Source organism: Lepidochelys kempii, chromosome 6, assembly GCF_965140285.1.
Source record: "Lepidochelys kempii isolate rLepKem1 chromosome 6, rLepKem1.hap1, whole genome shotgun sequence".
Taxonomy (NCBI): Eukaryota; Metazoa; Chordata; order Testudines; family Cheloniidae; genus Lepidochelys; species Lepidochelys kempii.
The window spans coordinates 49,563,415-49,583,660 of NC_136385.1; the positions used below are offsets into that span (position 1 = coordinate 49,563,415).

Below are 20,246 nucleotides of genomic sequence, written 5' to 3' on the forward strand. Positions count from 1 at the left end.
CTACAAGGCAATGACTACTACTTCACTGGGTTAGTATTACTTGAAATTGTGGGTTTAAATAATAATTAAAAGCATCTATAGTTTATGACAGTCACCTTTTTGTTTGCATTTATAAATCCAAGGGAATAAAAAATGAAGTTAATGGAGAACATATTCAATCAATGCCAAGGGCCTAAGCAGTGCTTCACCCAAAGTTACAGAGATATGAAGTGGATTTTTTTAAGTCTTTGAGACATCTACAGCCTGGGTTACGTGCTTTTACATATAAAAATCTAACAAAACTAGGCAAGTTTGTTTTTTAAGCTCCAAATCAGCAAAACAATTACGTACTTAACTTTAAGCACATGCTTAAATCCCACTGAAATCTTAGATTTAAGTTAGTTTTAGGATTTAGACAGCTAAGAGCCATCCCTGGTTTTGGATCAAATGCAATTTTTACTTTAGGAGAACCCTACATTCTTGCACACTCAAGGCTCTCACTGAGGTGCAGGATAAGAATTCAAGATCAGGCCTCATTTCTTACATTGTCATATACCCACTTTACTTCCCTATATGTTAGTACTCCTCTCATTTTCATATAACGTTACGCAGAACACAAAGGCCAACTCCTTGTTTGGATTTTTATCCTTTGTTTGGATGTTAATATCGCAGTTCACACACAGGAGGTCACACCGTAAGGGCTTTTAGTGCATTAAAAAATTTCTGAATCCACCAATCATAGAACTTGTGAGCTCCAAGGAGATGAAACATGTTTCATAATTTACCAGCTTTATTTTTTTAACCAAAGATGTCAATACTGTAAATTGAATCCACAAATCACATCTCTCAGGAAAGTGGCTGTGTATGAAATGGATGCAGGATGCTTCCTGGGAGCAACAGCTGCAGGAAAATAATTTGCCCTTTCTTTGAAACTATCACTACATTTTTAAAGATACTCTTGGCACCAGTCTTTAACACAGACTTTTCTCAATAACCATAAGATCAGTAAGTGTCTGTGATAATATATTCAGGACCACATTTTCTACTGCAGGCAGAAGAGTACAAGACCACTAGAGTACACACGCTTTTATTCCTTACGCCTCTTGAATTTTGTTTCTAGTATAACCTCCACTTCTCTTATGATGTCACATTTCCTAAAAATGCAGATCTCTATAGCAATACCTTTAAAAAAAGATATAATTTTTAACTGTTATTAATACAAGACAAAAATGAAACCAAAAGCTTGTTTGTGATTTCAGATATGCTGATATTTTTGTTAAAGAGTTACAATGATAGTTCCTGCACAATCAAGATCAGGATTGAGCCACAAAACGACAATATATGAAATGCTAGAAAATGAAGAAAGTATGCAATAGCTCCTTGAAAATGAAATTAAAATGAAATGTATGAATACGTACAGAGAAGAGTTCCATATACCATCCAGACTCCCACCATAGTTAGGAAGAGCAGAAACAAGATGAAATAATAATGGTTGCCAACACCTGTTTTTGGGAGGATGAAGAAAATACTTTTTATTGTGTATCTTAATACCATTAGTATTTTCCCAAAATTAACATAAGTAGAAAGATATCCAACATCATTCAAAGAAAGTTCTGACTATCCCTTCCACCATGCTCAGTAAATGTTACCACAGCTTGACCTAATTCCTTCCCAACTTTCTCACGCTAGTAATCCCAGTTACATCAATGGAACTGATGAGAAAGGTGACAAGTATTTAGTCTGTATTTGCAGCTAGCTTTAACTAGCAACCCCAGCTCTGCTCTAGCTCAAGATAATCACCTCATTATAAAACAGTAAATCTGTACTACTGCTATTGAATTTAGCTATCTGAGCTCTGTGTTCTTCTGCATTATGAACTCACATGTAAAAGACAAAGTGGACTATTTTGTGTATCGTATCACACAAACTATAATCTCTCTTTCAATCTTGATTATAAATGTGTTCAAAGCTTTACATCAGAATTACTTCAGTCTAACAAATAACTTTGTATACCTCAGACAGTGCAGTGGAAATTCTAAATATTTACCTTCCCAGTTTACAAGTAAAGTTTGATTTACCTAAACATATGCTTTAAAAAGACAGTCCTGAAGCTTTAAAGGTCCATAACAATCCAAGCTTGTCTATTTTTTTCTCCATTTCCTCCCTAATGATAGTGCTCAGAGCCCCAAGGAACCATTTTAGCTCCCTCACCTTAATAGCTTCACTTCAGAGACCACACAACAAAGGAGAAGGGCTGGATACAGCTCTCACTGGCTGTCAATGTCAATACCCATTCATCTATCAATCACAGAAGTTAACTAGATTGTGATATTAGGTGCTGTCTTTCAGGAGATTAGCACAAGGTGTTTCTAAGTATGCTAAAATAAACAAACTCACCTATACATTGTCCAATCCACAAACAATGTTGGTCATATTTAGCAGTACATGAGTTGCAAGCAATGCAATGCATGGATCTTAAAGGCTTTTTTACCTAGTTGAAAGTGAAAGGGAAAAATGCAGTCATTCATTACATGTATAAATCATGTAAACCACTTATTTTTGCTCTACATTTAAAAAATAATTAAAAAATGCAGTTCCCATTACAGACTTAATGTTTCAACATAATTTAAATGACACAATTATGCATTTTTCCTTTTATAGGTCAACTAAACCTATCTATAGTAGTTTAAAGGATTATTTGAAATTAAGGTTAAAGGCACAGAGCCTGCAGTCCTCACTCATGTGACAAGTAATACTGAAGTCAGACCCAAAGGATAAGAACAAAATTATAGTCCTCTTATTCAGAGAACTTTGCACATAACACCCTGTGCATCAAAAAAGGAGTAATAAACATGAAATAAAAACCTCACTTACAAGACATGATGTGCAAAATGTTCTGAAATCCAAGTGGCCAGCTTCTGCAAGAGTAACAATATTCTGAAAGACACAAGTTATTTTACAATTCTATTTATCTAATTTTTCCAGGGGTATCAGGAAGACCAGGGGCTTCTTAAATACTAACACGATGATGAGTCCTCCTCAAGTGTCAAGTATTATTATTAAAAGTATGCAATCAAAATATTTACACTGAGATGAAGCTAAACTATCTCCTGGAGTAGACAAAGAAAGGTACACAGATTCAAGGAAATGCAAATATGAAAGAGACCTATCTGATTTAGTCCTCTAGTACCCCATCCATGCAGGACGTTGTTTTTTTATTTTCCTTTTTTTGTGAAGTAGTGTCCAGAATAGTTAAAACAATTAATATAATATATATTAGAAACATTCTCAATTTTTAAGAAGTACCTCTCAAGCAGTTAGTAGTACTTCTGACGATAATGAGGGCACAGGCTGCCACATGTGGTGTTCCCCCCACAATCCCAAGTGCCCATGAAGCAGACCATAGTAAGCTACCTGTTAATTGCATGGCAACTTCTTACCCAATTGCATTTAGTACACAGGGGCAACAGTTGCCCCATTACTTTTCCCAAGTTTCCATAATGTTCAACAAGAAGATCATGAAAATGCTCTTAACAAAACTTACAGCACCCCTAGCGCTGAGCATCAATATCACTTAGAAACACAAACATGCATAATGCACTATAAACATATGGAAACCACATGAGACAGTCACAGTTTGTGGGCCAAGTTCTCTATTAAATTTATACTACAGACAACACCAATGGCATTTTATGGGGTGAAACCAGTGTAGAATTCAGCTGCATCTCAAACTTCAACAGATAATTACATGTATGTGAGATGACGCAGAGAGGAAGTTATTTTTTTAAGAAAGCAGTGATAAGAGAAATAATTTATAATATATAAAAATAGATAAGTATTAGCTGCCACTTATGGTACTAAGTGTTAAAATAAATCTCTGAAGACTAAAGGAAATATTACTGTTCACTGTTTAAGTATAAAATCACAGAAAAAAAAACAAATGAACACAGATTATACTGTGGTATATTTTAAGTTGTTTTATGGAGATAAAATACCTTTCTTCTTTCTTCTTCGGAAATCTTAATGTATCCAGGATCAGTTCTCCATGTTTTGTAGAAATAGTAGAGAAGACCCACCACACTGAGGATGAAGGGGATCTGGAAAATTGTGTCTGCTAAATGTAGCATTCAGGTTAAGGAATATTGTTTTACATAAATTTATCAACAACATTTTGTTCTTACAAACAATTATTATACTTTAAAATTAACTTGCATTGCATCGTTGTAATTTTATAAGTATTTCACTAATAACAAAAAAGGATGGACTCCACTTTTTGTATTACATCACTCTTTGTACTCCATAGGCTCTCACACAGCAAGGGCTTTACTGTTTTTTTCCAGTGTAGATCTAGAGATTTACTATCACTAGTTAGAACTTACAAGCCAAATTCAGGACCAAAGATCTCTCTTTTCCTCCTCTACAGAGTTCAGATTCCTGCCTTTGACTATACCCTGGAACGTGAAGGTGAATCACATCCCTTCTCCACCAGTAAGGAATATTGCATATAAGGAATGACAGTAAGAATGAACATGTGCTAAGACGACATCCACTAGTGGAGGATGTCACAGGCCAACTGACAATAATTCTACCACCAATCACCCTGAAAAGGAAAGAATTTATAGATGGAAAAAGAAAATTCTATCAGCATTCTGTTACAACTCAAGATCCTGGACTAGAACTACTCCTGATCTGATCTCGTATTTGATCTTTTTCTATTTCTACCCCATGACTGACCAATTTAATAATATTTACAAGTAAATATATACTGTACAAAATATACAGATAGGTACACAGGTTTTAGGTATAGTATTGTGAGAGAGAGCGAGAGAGAAAGATTTGCTGCACTACTGTTACACTAACAGGTGTAAAGCTTTTATATAAAGGAAGATATATGTGTATTATATACAGAATTTTTACACCCCTCTATTATAAGCTTTTATACAGCGGTTCGGGGGAGGGGCAGAGAAGGGCACCTAAACAAATCACACCAAGTTAAAACTGATATCTTCTAGGTACTGCACGGTGCACTTTTAACTCATAGTTGTTCTCTCTTGCATATTACAAATACAATGAGGTAACTCAATGGCTAAAACCAAAAATGTTACTCTAACAAATATTGATATTTTGTGTTTTAAGATGTAATCTCTTCCATAGGTCATATCATGTTTAGTCATGATGCAACTGCAGGACATTCTCTTGTGGGCCCATATGGTACTGTACTTCCTTGTGGATATTGTTAATACTCTGCAACCATTTCTGTAGATTTGGGGGAGCAAATCCAGAACATAATGGCTGGGAGTTCAGTAAAGTGTATGGGAAAGGTTCAGCAAACATGTATAAGTACGTCCAAAGAGTTTGGCTCTATCAATCAAAACATTTATACCACACTCATGGATCTGTGGGCACTCCCAGAAAGGAATTATGTGCACACATAGGAGGATGGGGGAACAAAAGGAATGGGACGTACTTGCCCACCACTTCTCCAGTACTGGTCAGGGCTTTCTGTGTTAATTTTGTTCACTATTTCTAATGTACGACCAGTTAAAAGTTTTAATTTTAAAGTCCAGAAACACAGGATTGAACTGACATAAATAATTTAAACTTAAGTTTTTTAAGTACAATCAGAAACTCAAATTCCATATTTACACACTGCAGTAACAACAAATAACTTACTTACAAGTGACACAAATATATACATGCATTCTCAGCTGGAATATACCCACCACAGAAATTAATCCTGATAATCATATTAAGGAGATCTCATTAGAAATAGTACAAAAGAAAATGCCACTTAAGGAATGAAGTAATTTAAAATGTAATGCTATTTAATATAGGAATATATTATTGCTGGTTTAATACAGAAGTTATTTTCAGTTACAAATATCTCCTTACAGGCCTTCTGTTTTAATGGAAATGTTTTACAAAACTAAAAAGATAAAGCCCTCTGTGTAACAACAAAGCAGAATACAGGATAGTGAGTGCAACACTTGTACATCGCTTTACACATACTATCAATCCATAGCCTGTTATAAGAACTGAAGTATGTTAAAGAAAAACCATGTACCACACACAAAGAATGCAGCTCAACCCCTGAATGTATATGAAGGCAGGAAACTTTGGAAGTTCTATTTAAAAAAACCCCTAAAGCAGCAGCAAAAAGAGTTCTGAATCACTGTCCTTTCAGAACGTGGAGATGTAATTTACTTTTTATTTATGGGGCCCTAATCCAGAAGCACTTAAGCATGTGTCTGAACACTGTGCTTGATCAGAGCCCTGGTGAGCAAGGTAAGTGGCCACATGAGGAACTAACCTGGAAGGAAAACTGGGTTTAAAAATGGCATACACTAATTTGTATTTGACAAAACATTTTTAAAAATCTACTTTTGTGCCTTCACATTTAAACCTGCTTGTTATCTGATGGCACTGCTTAAGTTTAATCACAGGAAACCAGAATTCCATCTCCTGGTAGCCCTGTAATGTCCAAAAGATAAGAAGGCAAATCTTATAAACAAATATATGTTCTTTGTTATTAGCAATCACACAGAACAAGTTATTGTAGCTCTCTAACCACCTCAAAAATAAGTGAATAAGTGAAACTGAAGCTTACTAAAGGTAAATATTATTCAAAAGACATTTTAACATGCCGGCAAAATGTAATTTTGAAGTAATGAACAAAAGCTTTTCATACATTTTTACTCAACTAATAACTCTATTTAAAGGAATATTTGAATATAATGGATGAAGCTTGAAAATCCCAATCTCAATACTATCAACTATCACCCCAAAATTAAATATTATACTCAGAAATTATTCTCTAACCATGTAAACCTCAATTTCTGTCCTCTGATAGCCTTCAGAAGTAGTTCAAAATTACATTATCCCTTCCTAAGGGAAGCAAAACACCAACCCTATGTACACTTACATGTTAGTAGCAAAAGCATACGTATTTGCAGGATTGGGGACAAAATGTATGTGGCATTTCACTCCTTGAGTATAAAGGATATCAGGCAGGAACCAGACAAACCAGGTCATAGACACCCAAAAAATGGAACTTAGCATGAAAATTGCTGGTAAATATTTTAGGTTCTTGAGCCCCACAAATTGCCTGAAAGACATTATTAAAAACATCTATTTCTAAGCCATATCAATTCAGTCAAATATTTAAAAAGTTATTATAAAGGCTTTACCCATGTTCATTTTAAGTCTTCATTTAAACTGAATTATAAACTACTGCTCAAAAAGCTTGTGGCCTTCTATGGCATGCCACCTACAGTGCAGCTCTGTAAAGGAAATGTCCTGAAGAACACTGTGTTCCAATCTAATACAATGGCAAGAGAATTGGCTTCTTTATTGATGAATACCCTAACATTCGAGGTGTACCATCTATGCTAATTCCTACACAAGGGTAGTACCAATATCATTTCAACAGACACTGGTTTCAAGGTGTTGCAGTGGATCAGAGTTTGGGGGTGATGCTGGGGGGAGGAAGATTTCTCAAACACAATCCAGGATCTTATCCCCAAGGGGAAAAAGAGGTTGAAGCTAACGTACATTTTTGTAATTACTGTTAGAGTGTAAGATCAGCGTGTAGCAAGATCAGAACCTCAATATTTATGTTTAAATTTCTTTTTTTGTGTGTAATTCATTTAAAATGGAACAGGACGTCTGAACAATTCTTATCTACCACTTAGGCTTACTGTTACTGGGAGATTAAACAGTTTTTGCATTTGTAACTTTGTTACCTTCTGTAATTGTTTTGATAAACATTTAACCATGGGATTCTTTAAAACCAATACCAAAAAAACAAAACAAAACAAAACAAAACAAAAACCTTAGTAGGAAATAATTATTTTTAACCAGTTAATTTACTTACAGCTAAAATGAACTTATAAGACCCTCTGAAGGGAATACTGTATAAGAGACATATAAAAATAATTCTTATATAAATACATGCACAGAAAAGCTAAGTGCACAAACCTTGTAAGCAGACTTATCCCGAAAAATATGAAGAGAAGCAGACTTCCTTTCAAAAGCCAAGAATCGGAATTTAAGTCCATTATGTATCCTATAGCCCACATCAGTGTCAAGGAAGACAGCAACAGCAGGAAAAACTATCAAAATGATTACTGTTACAACACTATATCTAAAATATTACACAGAGTACAAAACAGCACTTGACACAGCAAATGCGATATCCAAAAAATAATGGGAGTTCAAAGGCAAAGAAAGAATTCCTTGAGGACAAACAAAACAAGCGGGAAAGCAATCTCAATACATTTTGCATTCAAGTTTTTCTCTACAACTTTAATCCATCTCTTCCTCAATCTTTTGGAGCAGAGTTAGAACACAGACTATTTTTAACTTCTTAAACCAAATGCTTCAACTTCTATAGAATATTACTAAGTTTCAGAAGTTTCTCTTAAAAAATTATGCCATAGGAACTGTAAGTGTACTATTTCTCTAATAAATAGCAAAATACAAATTAAATTGCAACCATTCTTCAATTATAAAAACCTCCAGCTCTTTATTAACCACATTAGTTGAGAAAAGGTCTAACATCACACCCAATGAAAGGTATTAGAATTTCAACAAATATTAATTTCCTATTGCACATCTCAAAAAATTCTAATGCTACATTTAAAACCTGGTGTTTTTTTCCTATAGAAATTAAACCATTGCTGAACCTTAAAAAAAACTGAGAGATGGTTTTGCATCATCTTAAAAGGGTACTGAAGCAATTCCATTAGTTTTACCTCAATTAGCTTACTAGAATATGAGCCTAAGATTCTACCAAGTCTACCATGGATCTTGCTATGCATGTCTGATTTACTTTAAAACCATTTACATACTATGACTAAACAAAACCCCAAAATAGATACAGAAGAGTGCTGAACCATTATACAATATTCATACAAGAATAAGGACATAGGCCTAAATTTTCAAAAGCTGATAGGGATTTGAGGAGTTTCAATTTCTAGATGCCCAACTTTAGACGACTTAAAATCCTGACTCCTTCTAGATGACTTAAATTGGGCTCCTAGAAATTGAGGGCCTCCCCCTCAAAAGTCACTTGAAAATTTAGGCCTAAATGACGAACATAAACCCAGTACTCTTCTCAATGGCTTAAATGGAGGCAAGATTAGATCACATAAATCATCTACATTAATATATATGTAAAAATGTCCACTGCTGCAGTCCATGATTTGTTCCAATATGAAAGAAAATACCTCATATTTCGCTAACATCCTGAGTAACCTGGAGTTTTTTCTGATTCTCATTTTTTCTTCTTGAGTTAGCATATGAATAATCAAGCGATTTTGAATTTGGTGAGCAAGGTCAAGCGGTGTGTCTCCCTTTAAAAACAGAAATTAAAGTTTATTTTTCTAAATGTGTTGTACATTTAAATAACTACCGAGAAGTAACAGAAAACTGGAATTATTTGGTGGATGTTTATTTTTCAAACTAATTTAGGTTACCAGCGGCAGGTTAACTGCAGAGCCACAATAAAATTAAGTTAACCAAGTAGACAGTAGTTCTGGTTGCAAATGTTTTCAATGCTAACAAATCTGAATTATCAATTGTACTGTCTCTGAGGAGATGCAATAATCTGAAGTTCTAGCAAAGTCAAAGAAAAGAAATTTTACATTCCCAACCACAAGGGCAAGACAAAAAAAAAGTATAAATAAGGATGGTATTATAGGATTCTCACATGAAAATGAAAGAAGATATCATATGCTTCCCAGTGTGGGTAGGCAGACATGCACTAGTTCTGCTCAAGATAGCATGTGAAAAAGAGCAGTGTGGCCATCTTAAAAGGGGTTTGTGTTTTCAGAGGGAAGATGTCCAGCACTTTTGAAAATCAGGTCCCTTTAAGGGTCTCAGAGTGGACACTCAAAAAATCACTAGTCACTTTTGAAAATCTCTGCCTTAGTACCTATTCCTCACAATTTCCCTCTGAGGTAGGTATTATTATCCACATTCTATAGATCAGAAAAATGAGGCAGAAATATAAAGTGGCTTGCCTAGGATAAAAGGACATGGGTGTTTGTTGAAGTAACGTAGCCATGAATGTGTGTATTCAACCTCTGCACCACACAGAAACAAATCCCCATCTACATTTTAGAAAAACTGAATACGAATGCCAACTGTTATGGCTGTATTCAGATTCCCATTATAACGGACATCAAGGTCCCAATTACCTGAAACAGGATTAGACAGAGCCCTCAGATTGCTTTCTGAAGTAGTTTCACATTGTTGTACTACACAAAATGAAATGGAATTTAAAAAATTGTACCTTGACATTTTTGATGTCCAAATTAGATCTAGCATCCAGAAGTAGCTCTACAGCATTAACATTTCCTGCTGTAACTGCCCAATGCAATGCAGTATTCTTCTGAATTTTGTCTACAGCACTGAGAGAGGGATTAAACTTTAAAAGAAATCCGGTGGGTTCTGGTCTAGATGAAAATAAACAGGATATACAGACCAGTTAGCAAACAGAAGACAACTTAGATTAAACACATTTTTAAAACACTTTATAAACTAAATTAATCTTCACATCATCATGTGTCTATCCTCATTTTAGGGTGGGAACAAAGATGGATACAGTTGTTAGTGACCTGCCCAGGTTATGCAGCTAGTCAGTAACAGAATCAGGATTAGAATTCATGACTTCCCAGTAGTTATTTCTCCAAAATACGCCGCCACGTACTTCTCTCGTATGCAAATGTCAAAGCTTCATGTCCAGATTTCACAACCAGAGGAAGACCTCTGTATCAGGGGAGGCTAGAAATTGTAAACCACCCTTGAGATGTCAGGCTGAGTATTCCTCCACCATGTGTTGTTGTCTGCAATGCTGTCCCACAAGCACAGCATGGGGATGAAACCAAGTTAAGCCAGTGTACAGGTATGGCAACTCTGGACAAGCCAGAGAGTAGCCTTGTTGAGCCTGGTCCTGAATCTGCGGTCAAGTGGACAAGGAAGCAGATGCAGCAGTGGACTCTCAAATTTATTTAGTGTGTAAGTAAATTTCCCACCAATGCTTCCACTCTGCAAGGACATAGTTTTCTGCTCCCTGGTGGCATCATCTGTGTATGGAAAAAGGCCAGTCATTCTCTTGTCCAGAAGCAGGTGAGATGCTGTAGCAAAGGGGTGTTGAGTGTGACACCATGGATGATCTTTCCAGTCCCCAGGAGTGGGATTTCTGCCCTGAATATGAGCAGGCCTTTGAGTTGGCACTGTGCATTGTTTCCTATCTGAGGACAGGGCAATCAATCAGCTGGAGACGTATTCAGTTGGTTTCATGTGTCACAGCTCTCCAGGCAGAGCAAACAGTAATCACACCTTGTGGAAGGTCTGGTGGAGCTATGTGCACTAGCACATACAGTCTGGAGGTCAGAGTATAGTTCAAACAGCTAATAGCAGGAGTATCAACAACCTGACTGTGGTGGCTGCATGTTCGACAGGTATTCAGCTGGAGCAAACACCAGGGACAATAACGATGTAGAAAGGACTGAAGGATCTGCTCCCCAGGAGGTTTCCTAGAGTTTTCGGATCAAGGAGGTAGGGGAAGAGATCTTCATTTTTAGGTGTTGAAGAGGAGGCTGATATATCAAACCACTGTCAAGTTTTACTCCCAAGTATGTGACAAATGGATGGAATGCCTCACTGTTTGAATGCTGGTAAGTATGAGCTATATGTATAGCTTTCCAGAGTATCAAATTGATTTTGTACTAGCCTTGGGCTCTGCCTTTTTCCTACTGTGATCCCACTTTCACCTATTTTTCTGGATTCTGGGAGATGGTTTATAGGTGCTGACATTTGAAGACCACCAGTACTAATGCAGTCGCATTAGTGTAGAAAAGACTTAACAAATTTTTTTCTAGCATAGACAAGGCTCCACTGACTGTAGGAGTCTTCATAAATAAGAAATGAATACAGATTCATAGAGGTGCTCACACGTTGTATTTATGGACACACTACTTCCATGATACCTCAAAGCCCGCCCCCCACTTTTTTTTTTTTTTTTAAAAGGCTCTACCAATCAGCTGAAAGAATTTGTTCTGGGATGAAATTTTTGGCATTTGTAGCCTCTGATTAAAAGAGATGTATTTCATTATTCTAAAAAGCCTATGAGTTATCTTGGTGCAAGAGGATTGGTAACTTTTTAGTTATCCATTACTTACCCAATTACTTTCTGTGCTGACAGCATAAGAGGTGTTTGTCCGCTGAAATCTGTTGTGTCTACACTCTGAGTATGAAAAGATATTGAGATTATTAGATATAGAATTATTCGTAGATTTCAGAAAATAAAATATACTCTGCCAGATGCTCAGCTGGTGCAAACTGACATAATTCTACTAAAGTTAGTGAAAGCTAGGCCAATTTACACCAGCTGAGAACCTGGAACTCACTTTAGAAGGAATTCCTTTCCTCTTCCTTTCTCTCAATTCTTGTATGTAGTTTCTTTTAGTACAGGTAGGTAGATTCCAACAAGAATAATTAAAGAGAAAATTCTTTACTAGTTTTCTGCCTATGCCTATCTAATTCTATAAGTTAAAATAGCTTTACCACATCAGTATATTTTGGAAGGGAAAAAGAGATTATTTTTTCCCTTTTATCAGGAGAGGTTGGGGGAGGGGGGAAGGAGGTGAACTAGTAATCAGTATACAAAAGGAAGTCAGCTATAGCAAATAAGGAAATAACCAATTTTCTACCTCTTGTTCACTGATCTCTTTCCCTGTGCTATTTTCTCCCTTCTCACACACAGGTAGGCCTACCAGAATTACACATTCACAATTTGAAAGCTAGAATTAAGGTTCATGTACAAAAATGAAGTATAATGTAGATTGAATCAAAGGGATTTTTTTTAATTGCTAGAAGATTCCCATAGCAATTGAGGTAGCAGAAGAGTCTTCTTAAGCATGTTTGTGGCATATACCATCTATACCTAGACTCCACAGGTTACAATTATTTTACTACAATGGGCTCTAGAATAGAGAGAAAATGTTTATCAAACTGTATAATCTTATTGCAAAATATTATCTAAGCAAAGGGTCCAATACTGCAAGCACTTATACACATGCCTAATTTTACTCACAAGATTAAACATATTAACTTCAGTGTGACTACTCACACGAGCTAAGTTACACACATTTAAGGGCTTGCAGGATTGGGACCAAAGTTTTCTAGGCAGTCCTGCATGACACAGCTGGTCTGATCACAATGTTATCCAGCAAAAAAAATTCTCTGACACACATTACACTGTCTCATTTCTACCTTTAAATTTAGCTTGCCACAGGTGTCTAATGGCGAAGTTTTAAAAAGAGTTGAGAGATGACGAAAAATACAGAGTCAGGTTGATCATGTGTTTTGTGAGCTTCAAATAACAGACTGTTACACAGAGTTCCAGTTATTAACTGAATAATGAAATACTATCTTCTAGGATGTGTTTCAGGAATATATGGTCAGTTATTGCACTTAAAAGCCAGTTATTCATATTGCACTATAGGTTTGCGTAATACTGGACAGGATTGCTAATTTATTTTTACTTCTAAAAAGACAGGAAGAGGTAAAAAAGCAGGAAAGGCATTACTGTGTATCTCTTTGAACTTGTGGCATAGTGAATATTTGCTTAAAAACTGCTTGTCAATAAAGTTTTTTTTTCATTTAAAAAACAAAAACCAATATCGATAAAATGTATTAGCAAAAGACAACTAGACAGGAAACAACATTTGGGATATCTGCTGCATAACTAAAACATACCTGGCCTTTTGATATGAGATAAGCTATTATGGGCATATGCTGAAAGACCACTGCTAAGTGAATGCTGCTGTACCCTTCACCATCAATAAGAGTGGGATCTGCTCCACAATTTAACAACAGTATTACCATAGATAAATGCCCTTGCCTGAAAAGAAATACAAAATCTTTTTCAGAACTCTTTAACATGTAGACACAACAAGAAGTTATGAAAGACCTCTATTCAAATTCATACTAAAAGAATCTTTGAGACTGACAGACTGACTATCCAATAACGTGGAAAACCCCAGGGAAAGCTTTAAAGAAACTTGTTAAGTTTAATTGAGACAATGTTCTAAAAGTATTTTTAACCAATGATTAAAATTAACCTTTGGAACAGTGCTGAATATTTACTTTGCTGTCTGTGTGGAAAATGCTGGCATTTCAATTAATATTGTTAATAAAAGTGAATTAAAACAACCCTTTTATATGAATACAATGTATAAGTCACTCCAATAAGTCTATATCTTTTGCTTACACAATCATTGATACTTTATTCTCATTCATTTGTACTTAACGCATCTATGGAACATTTCAATTTGGTTATTTAAACCAGAATCATATCTCTGGATATGGGAAATCTAACTTTTGACCACAAGTTTGAGCTACTATAAATTGTACTAAGGGCTAGTCTAATATAATTTGAAAGTTATTTCAGATTAAGGTAGGATATGAATTTAAAGTGAAACAGCTATTCAGGAATAGCTCCCGGTTTTGACACATTTATTTCAAAATGGATTAAGCTAAACCAGCAAAAGATACTCTTATTCCAGAATGAGTATCCACACAGAGAGCTATTTCAGTTAATTTTCCTGTGTAGACAAGCACTCCATTTCCTTTCCTGACCAGCTTACTGAAGTCCTGTCTTGATGGGCAAAAAGGGTACGTTCTTATATTATGTTAAACCCAACTGATTTAGCTAACAATAACTCACACATTTTTAGAAGTCTGGTATAGACACAGCACAGTGCCTTTAATACGTGCTAAATTGGTCAAGTTCAAGCCTGGGCTACTCCCTTAAATCCAGCTAACACATTTGAAACAGTATTAGTTAGCCATGTTGCATCCTGGGTGGTCTTGGCTATAACTTGGCCAGCTAACTTGCTTTCAGAAGCATTGGCCTGTGTCTTAACAGGCATTCCTTAAGAGGAATTTTCAGTCATATTATTAAGATAATAGGAATTAAAAAATCCTTTTTGCCTGTTAGCCTGTTACCTCAGACACAAGTTCTGAATATTAAGTATTGCTCCATCCATAGCATAGGCCCAAAACATGGATGTACATGATTAAAATACGTAACTAAATAGTAACTTATTTTTCAAGCTCCACAACGGTATGAACCTGGGTATCTGACAACAGGTTTGAGTGCTAATATACACATACAAGCTACAAACTCTTTGTTCCTAAATAAAAGAAATGCAGAACTAACCAGGATGAAGATACTAACTAATAAACAAACAGCAGACGTATTGTATTATTTAATATCGACAGAAGTATAACTGGCATCTATAAGTACCATACCTAATGGCCCAGTGAAGTGGAGTTGAATTTAAATCTCCACCTAGTTGATCCACTACTGCACCTTTGGAAATATAAAACCTGTGTAACAGCAATAAAATAAAATGGTTGAGTAAATAAGAGATACATGAAAAACTAATACCTAGAGAACAGACTGCCCTATTAATGATTATTGTTGTAATAATGATACTTTCACTGGACAGGCAAACACACAGATACTTTTACTGTAACAACTGCTGTTTGGAAAAAGATGCTGCATTTAAAGAAATACAGTAATTAGCAATGCACTTATGACATCAAGCACTACACTACTGAAATTTGTATGCTATGCAATTTATTAGCTCCACACTAACTAGACCTCCTTCCCCCGATTAAAATCTGCCCTGCGCGTTCTTGATAGTGAAATCAAGCAAATGCTTAAGTATTTGCTGGATTGGATCCTTAGGTTTCAGTCCTTCACGCTGCTTCATGTGAGTGGACTCCCACATTTGTGCTAAGCCCCACTGAAGTCAACGGCTGTTCGTCTGCATGGATTTCATCTTTTAGGGCTTGTCTACATGGCGTGTTAGTGCAGACCCGAGATGTGTACATTCTAACGTACACCAGCATGTCATGCATTAACTGGCTCAGGTTGACACTGCTGGTACGCACTAAAAGTTCCCTAGAGTGCACTGATGTAGTCCTGATTCAAACAAACAGGACTATGTTAACTGCAGAAGGGAATTTTTAGTGCACATCAACAGGGTTCACATTGGTCAGTTAGTGCGCAATATGCTGGTGTGCACTAGAATTTACACCCTCGCTGGTACGTCCTTATGCACCACGTAGCCAAGCCCTTAGAGATAGCAAAAGGATAGAAATATATGTATTTAAAATTGCATATCATGGGTTAAATCCTGCAAGGCACTGAGCACCCTCCATTTCTATGGACTTCAGCAGCATTGGACCCCAAGATGTGAAATCTGTGTTGAAAGTTGAGCGGTAATTCTCTATTTTACTATTTAGAAAGAATTGGTTTCAATTGGCCTCTTTCTCTGCTATTCCAGGGAAGCACCTAGAAGTTCCAGAAAGTAAGAACTCCTATCTGAAATAGCTATTGACAGATAAAAATTTGGAGATGTTCATTTCAAATAAAGATTTTAAAATTTTATTTTGCACCTGAAACCTGGGTGTTCAGAAACATACTGGATTTCATGTATTTCACAAATTCACATTAAAAGAAAGTGAATAGTAATACTATACCATTTCAGTGGCATAACCTATGCAGACTGGATATAGGTAGGTGTATTTTATATTATTAAAACAGTATATGCTATTGGTTTCACTTGTTATGAAATATAACAGAAGAGAACATGAAAGACAAGAAAAATATACTGCCTAAGTTATTTATTTACAACTATATGATCATTTGGACACAGACACTACAGCTTACTTTACAAGATCCAGTCTGTTGTTTATTGCTGCCCAATGAAGAAGTGTCACATTTTCTTTGTCTGGTTGTCTGACATCATATCCTGCTTCCACCAATTCCTTGCACCGCTCCAATATGCCATATCTCAGGTAAGAAAAATATTCAGTTTTAGTTGTGATTCTTTAGTATTTTCTAATTTAAAGGTTTTCACATATTCAAAAAATAATAATAAATAATAATAATAAAAATCTCCCATTAAGGGCCTGATCCAGCAGTTCCTACTCAGGCAAAATTTCCAGTTGTGTTCAGTAGAAATCTTTCCTGAGCAAGGGTAGGTGCTGGACTGAACCTTAAATTAGTTGACACACACAACCTTACACCAACTGAAACTGATCTGGTTTAGCTACAGCTATTTTTATATTGCTTATGATTAAAAAACATTGTAGAGCATGGTTTTACAGTTCATTTTCTGATATTATTTAACGGGGTTGGGGGGGAATCATATATTCTGATCTGTTAAGAAATAAATATTACAAATAGCTTTAAATTTAAACAATGTTCACAAATTCCCTTATTTAATATAGCATAGAATACACAACTGACTTACTGTGTAGCTTTGACAATATCACAGCTACTGTAGTCCTCCACAAGTGGAAATGCTGCTTGTATTTTTGATTGATCTTTATGGATGCTATGCCAATTCTGTGCTTGAGGTTGATGGGGGCCATGGCTGTGATGTTTACACTGTGGGTTAACAATGAAAATATTTATCAATAAATATTATTTCAATTCAACACTCTTTGGGGAAGGGTCTGTCTCTTATCTAAGTAGAAAGCACCCAACACACCAGGGGGTGAGGGGAACACTATGTCAATATAAACACATAAATAAATTTAAAAAGACATCACTAATGTTCATCAATTAAGACATTAATTCTGCATTTCTTGGGTGTCCAAAGCTCTCAATGGAGCCAATAACATTTTGGAGTGAGTAGCACCACACAAAGAATACAGTTTCAGGTACTCTGGGTTCAAATCTACAGGGCACTCAGCACCTTGCAAGATTATGTCTAAGCAAAAAAAGAGATTTGTTTATAATAAAGCTACTCTATAACAATGGTTTCAAAGTTTATACAAACAGGGTATAACTTTGTGTTGTCATGCACAAGAACCAATCAACAAACATGCAAAAACACAGTTATAAAAATATTATAATATATTGTACTCATTTCCTAATGAAAGTGACAAGTATATTTATTTATTCATTTCCCTTCCTAAAACCTTTTGTGAAAATCAGTTGCTGTTTTTTCTTCCAAAGAAGATTGTATTTCCATAATTGGAGAATATTCCTGCACAAACAGGCTAAGATTTTGAAACTTAGGTGCCTCCACTTAGGCAGTTAAATACATATTTAGGCACCTAAATAACAGTGACCTGATTTCCACAGCTGCTGAGCACCTGTAGGACCCTGAAAATTGGATCACTTTAATTTTGGTGTGTAAACATTTAGTTGTTTGAAAATATGGTTAAATCTGCTTCAAGAAGGAAAAAGTTATTATTCACAGCATGATCTGTTTGTCAGTCCTCAGTGAGTAAGGGGTTGCTAACCCACAATACTTTTCATTACAACTGTCCATCTTTGGGATTGGCTAGGATGATATTTTTCATTAGCTGTACAATATTTTGTTTCCAGGTGCATCCCTACTCTCATCCATCTTCACGCTGCTCCAAGATAACACACACATTCCAAACTCCTGTGAACTTCCCTGCAAGGACTGAGGCCACTTGTTGGTTCTCTCAGCCTTTTACCTGAACTACTGAGTGAAATGGGGGGGGGGGGGGGGAGGGAGGGGAAGAGGCTGGGACGGAAAACAAAAAAAAGCTTCCAGAAAGGCAAGGGGCGGGGAGCAACACGGAACACACCATCGCTACCTCCTCTCCAACTGACCACCAGCACATCCAGAATAGTGCTAGGGCCGATGTGCCGTGACTGTATTCAGGAGGTGGGTACAAAGCAGTACCGGGACAGGCAGACAGGTGCCTGTCTCTCGTGAACCCTCATTCCGGCCGGGAAAGGGACAGCAGATCGGCCTGCCCCCTCACCCACGGCTGACATGAGCCCCCCAGCGCTGTCCGTACCGAGGGGAACCAAAGCCTCGGGGCTGGGGGGGGGGAACCAAGCCAGCACCTCCCCCGCCCCCGGTGGGGTGGGAACGGGGAGGGGAAGGGCCTCCACTCCCCAGCGGCACCGCGCGCCCATCCCGCGGACCCCCAGGCCGCTCCAAGGCCTCTCCTCCATCCCCGGCCACCCCTTCGCGCCACAGCGGCTCCTCTCCGTAGCCGAGCCAGTGTGGAGACCCCGCCCCTCACCGCAGGGCCGGCCCCGCCGCCGCCGCCCTCCATGCCGGCTGCTCAGGACACGGGCCAGGACTCTCCGTGCCCCCGGCCGCCTCCAGCTTCCGGCTCCCGCTTCCTGGTTACCGGCCGGTCCCGCGGCGCAGCCAATCACGGGAGGAGTTTCCCTGGGGTGGGCGGGGCTGGGAGCTGTCCCTGTGTGGGCGGGGCCTGAAGCGCGGTCACTGTCCCCACGCACGGGCGGTGCGGTCGGTCATGGGGCCCGGGTTGCCCCGCTATGTTCGTGGAAGCCAGATGTCAGACTCCCCTCATGCGTGGCACCCACAAGTCAAAACCCACAGCAAGCTCAGGGCCCACCCAGACATAACCCCAGCCCCACACCTGGCATCCTCATGTCGCCCCTCACCCTTGGGGTGCCCACATGTCACGTTCCCAGGACAACCATGTATATTCTCCGAGGTGTGGCTCCCCCACGTCATCCCTGTCATGTGGTTCTCCGGTGTCACCCACGTAGCAGAATGTCTGTTGTGCCACATATGACTTGCCTCACAATGTCAGCACACCCCATTAAAGTATCATGTCTCGTCTACAACATCACCCCATCACATAAATATTTCCCACGCATAGTATTGGTACACCATCACGACGATGCAGAGCACAGTGAAAAGTTTCATCCAGGCTTCACATTGTATTGGAATGTTGAACAGTTCCATCCAAAGGTTGTTATGGCCCTAATCCATATAAAAAAATTTAACAAACTGTCACAAAGTTATGTTACTTTGAAACATCATCATGCCACAACACGCTACAGTGTTCTCAAGTTGCATGGCAATGGCATCATGCTGCAGAGGAAGACACCATGATGAAGCCACATCAATGTATTGTGTGAGGTCAGTATTCCTTTACACTATGACAATACAATGGAATTACATATGTTATCACGCATACGAGGGCTGTTGCATGATGAAGATGCATCAAAATATGATCCTGTCACATCTGTACATCACAACACAGCAGCTCAAAGTTGAAAGGTGGTGTCATTTGATGACTCCAGAATTATTCTGGGATTATGTTTGCAGCTCATAGGATTGCCTGTGTAAAATCAGGACAATCCCTGAAAAGGGAGGCTCAGTGAATGTGCATTATGTTTTAAATTAATTGCATTTACTGAATTTTATCATTAT

At 37.5% G+C, this 20,246-nt stretch overlaps 1 protein-coding gene across 1 annotated transcript in view; it reads right to left on the reverse strand.

Moving 5' to 3' along the window:
* ZDHHC13 (zDHHC palmitoyltransferase 13) overlaps nucleotides 1-19,187 on the reverse strand; it is a 25,376-nt gene extending 6,189 nt beyond the window's left edge. The window contains exons 1-14 of the mRNA XM_073347857.2: nucleotides 19,078-19,187; nucleotides 17,316-17,452; nucleotides 16,730-16,852; nucleotides 15,301-15,378; nucleotides 13,744-13,888; nucleotides 12,165-12,229; nucleotides 10,274-10,436; nucleotides 9,207-9,332; nucleotides 7,957-8,090; nucleotides 6,984-7,084; nucleotides 3,975-4,102; nucleotides 2,854-2,916; nucleotides 2,377-2,470; nucleotides 1,398-1,481 (exon numbers count right to left, since the gene is read on the reverse strand). Coding sequence (XP_073203958.1) covers nucleotides 1,398-1,481; nucleotides 2,377-2,470; nucleotides 2,854-2,916; nucleotides 3,975-4,102; nucleotides 6,984-7,084; nucleotides 7,957-8,090; nucleotides 9,207-9,332; nucleotides 10,274-10,436; nucleotides 12,165-12,229; nucleotides 13,744-13,888; nucleotides 15,301-15,378; nucleotides 16,730-16,852; nucleotides 17,316-17,452; nucleotides 19,078-19,110 — 1,474 coding nt within the window. The 5' untranslated portion in view covers nucleotides 19,111-19,187. The remainder of the gene's footprint in view (nucleotides 1-1,397; nucleotides 1,482-2,376; nucleotides 2,471-2,853; nucleotides 2,917-3,974; nucleotides 4,103-6,983; nucleotides 7,085-7,956; nucleotides 8,091-9,206; nucleotides 9,333-10,273; nucleotides 10,437-12,164; nucleotides 12,230-13,743; nucleotides 13,889-15,300; nucleotides 15,379-16,729; nucleotides 16,853-17,315; nucleotides 17,453-19,077) is intronic.
* Between the last annotated feature and the right edge of the window lie 1,059 nt (nucleotides 19,188-20,246).